Genomic DNA, 3,154 nt, shown 5'->3' on the forward strand with positions numbered 1-3,154 from the left:
GTGACTGGCCGACACGTGGGCGAAACATTGCTTTGAAAGTTTATACTTATTTCACTGTCCTGACATTATTATTATATGTATGTCATTCATTTTTGTGGCAATGTGTTCGCAATAGAATGTTCTATGAGCTAAATTATACTACACAAACTTGGACCAAATAGGTGTACTTACCAAGGGAAGGCTGTTTGTGGAACAGTAAGTTGAGCATTTGTTCTTCACTCCACCTTCTTCAGGTTCTTCATTCCTGAAGTTGCTCAACAGATGGTTTGTAGGTGGAGTGAAGCTGTTGCGGGTGGTTACTTCTTCACCACCCAATACACCCTTTTCCGGTGGTAATTGGTGTAGCAGGGAATAACACAGAGTGCAACGTTGCAGGTCCTGCATCCTATGTTCGTGTCCTTCCTTCTACCGGAGCGTGCGCATACATGACACTTGAGACGTTTGGGCAGTCTGTAAAGTTCATGTTTCAGTTTGTAGTTCATGCGATTTTCTGAATCAATAATAGGGCCAGGTCTTCTCGCTGGAGGTGAAACATTTGACTGAGAGTCAGATTCATCTGACAAAACAGTATCGTCAAATGGCAGTGTGGCAGACATCTCGGGTTCAGATGGCAGTGTGGCAGACATCTCGGGTTCAGATTCGGTTGCTGCTTCATCTTGAGGTGGTGAAGTGAACAAAGGCCGCGTCACACCAGATGGTCCGGGAGTTTGCATGGCGTCAGCATTGGCAGGAGCTGTGTCATCATTTATGTATGGAGCGTGCCTCAAGTGTTGAGATGATGTTGTTTTAGGCCAGTCCTCTGTGTCCCAGTGCAATAGGGCCCAGATTGCCACCACGTGGAACTGTAGCAATGTTAGCTTTTTTTGATCAGTTGTGTTGTATTTGTACAAAACAAAGGCATTATGCAATGCCATTTGCAGGAAATAAAAGGTTATCTTTTTGGTCCACTTGTGAGTTTTCCTGGTAAAATGGTAATATTTAACCATTTGATCGAAGTGGTTCAAACCTTTCATGAACTTATTGTACTCGCAAATTGCAGTCGATTTGTTCACTGTTACCTGTTGTATTCCACTTGTTCCGTCTCGGTTGCGAATTCGTTTCCTTCGCTGAACTTGCTGAGTGTCTGCATTGTGGATGTTGGTAATTATTGAGACTCCTCGCTTGTCTCTCCACAGGAGAATGAAGGTGTTATCTTTGCGGCGGTATATGGTGGTATCCAGTGGAAGTTTACCCTTGGCTAGAGCTTGCAATACCTTTGGGGCGCCACATAGCATTCTAATTGTGCCACATGTGTACACCCCAAGTTCTCTCAATTGTTCTGTTAGGGTAACCGAGTTGTAGTAATTATCCATGTACAAATGGTAACCCTTGTTCACTAAAGGCTGAACCAACCCCGTTACTGTATCCACTATCGTCTTACCAATACCTGAATATACGTCAAAGTCATATATGTACCCAGAGACAGATTCAGCAAGCATATAAAGTTTCACACCATACTTGTCTGGTTTGTTTGGATTGTACACTTTGAACGATAGTCGGCCACGCCATGCCATTGTACCCTCATCCAAACACAACTCTTTATTTGGGATGTAAACTTGAGCAAACCTCTCTTTCAAGTAATCCATCACTGGCCTCACTTTTATCAACTTATCACGATTGTTCACGGGCACTGCATTGTTATTGAATGTGTGGAAAAACTGGTTTATATGCTGGAAACGTCTCGACGTCATGAACAAGTTGAAGAAACGAGCATGCCATGGCTTTGCTGTTTGCCAATACATCCTCATAGATGGGAGCCTGTTTATGCCCATCAATATGCACAGTCCAAGGAATCGCGCCATTTCTTTCACCTTCAGTGGTTTCCAAATATCTGATACATTTTCATTGGCCATCCGGAATAACTGCGAGGCGTACAAATTAGTTTCAGCGGTCAAGAATTCAAGGAGGGGACGCGTAATGAACAATTGAATAAAAGCCAGTGCACTAGTAGGTTTGGGAATGGTCAGTCCAGGATTTCCAGTAAAATCATCAACAATTGGAGGAGTATTGCCACGACTCCAGCCATCACCAGCCCCAGCCTGCCGAGTACATACTGTACGTGTACGCCTTTGAGGAGGCTCGGATGAATCCTCCTCACTTTCCTCATCACTTGGAACTTCCATGCTTTGATCACTGCTAGAATCACTTGGCGCAGTTTGTCGTGTGTTCCTACGACGAGCAACATTTCTGGTAGCTACTTTTCTAGGTAGTCTAGATGCACCACGTGTGCGCCAAGATGGAGGAGGAGGAGGGGGTTGATACGTTGAATGATACGTTGCCGTATCATTCCCTCTAGGTCCCTGCACTCCACTATAATCGTTGTAGTATCCAACCTCATCCTCCAATACCTCAACATCACCTTCAGCATCTGATAAATCCTCCACGAGGCCTGGAATTTTCGTTGGTGTGAGCTTCACTCCGCTCCACTTCTTATAAATCATGGTTATTTTGTCCTCTTTCGAGGACCTGGAGGCTTCTTTGGGCGTAGAACTGCTTGGGCCTTGACCTGGATCCATTTTTGATGAAGGAATTGGGTATAATCCACACGGAAACGGGTAAAAATGCTTGAGTTTGGCACGAGAGGGGAGCGTGATCGACTCACAACACGTGACACGAAAACAATGGGCCCGTCACGTGACCGGGTAGGCCGACGCGCCGGGCGGCCTAGTGGTGAGAAAGAGAACTTCATGGCGCGTAGTTTGAAACAAACCCCAATGAAATCGGATTAAAATTGAATTTTATACAAATATTTTTTTATGAGGACATAATTTTACGTCCACATCGCGGAAGCGGTGAGGCGAAACAGGACTCCGGGCGGAGTCCTCATCCGCAGAAAGTGATAATTATTAATTAATTAATTATTATAGGAAAAAAATATATACATCTTTAACTTATTAATAATACCAGACGTTTTGGAGTACCAAACTCCCTCATCAGCGCTAAAAAGAGAATATTTACATCGCAAATTAAGCTAAAAGTAATTCAATTATTACAATTATATATTTTCAATATATAATTTTAATCATTAAATTACTTTCAGCATAATTTGCATGTAAATACTTAAAAGTAATATAATTATTAAAATTATATATTCAATAAAAATTAATTTTCAACA

The 3,154-nt window shown here is 42.7% G+C and overlaps 1 protein-coding gene across 1 annotated transcript; it reads right to left on the bottom strand.

Moving 5' to 3' along the window:
• Positions 1–296: 296 nt before the first annotated feature.
• Positions 297–2,555, bottom strand: LOC138356303 (piggyBac transposable element-derived protein 4-like). The gene is made up of 2 exons (XM_069312277.1): positions 1,059–2,555; positions 297–842 (listed from the first exon to the last, which is right to left on the bottom strand). Exons 1-2 carry the CDS (start codon positions 2,553–2,555, stop codon positions 297–299), a joined length of 2,043 nt encoding a protein of 680 aa, XP_069168378.1.
• Between the last annotated feature and the right edge of the window lie 599 nt (positions 2,556–3,154).

Source organism: Procambarus clarkii, chromosome 71 (genome assembly GCF_040958095.1).
Source record: "Procambarus clarkii isolate CNS0578487 chromosome 71, FALCON_Pclarkii_2.0, whole genome shotgun sequence".
Taxonomy (NCBI): Eukaryota; Metazoa; Arthropoda; class Malacostraca; order Decapoda; family Cambaridae; genus Procambarus; species Procambarus clarkii.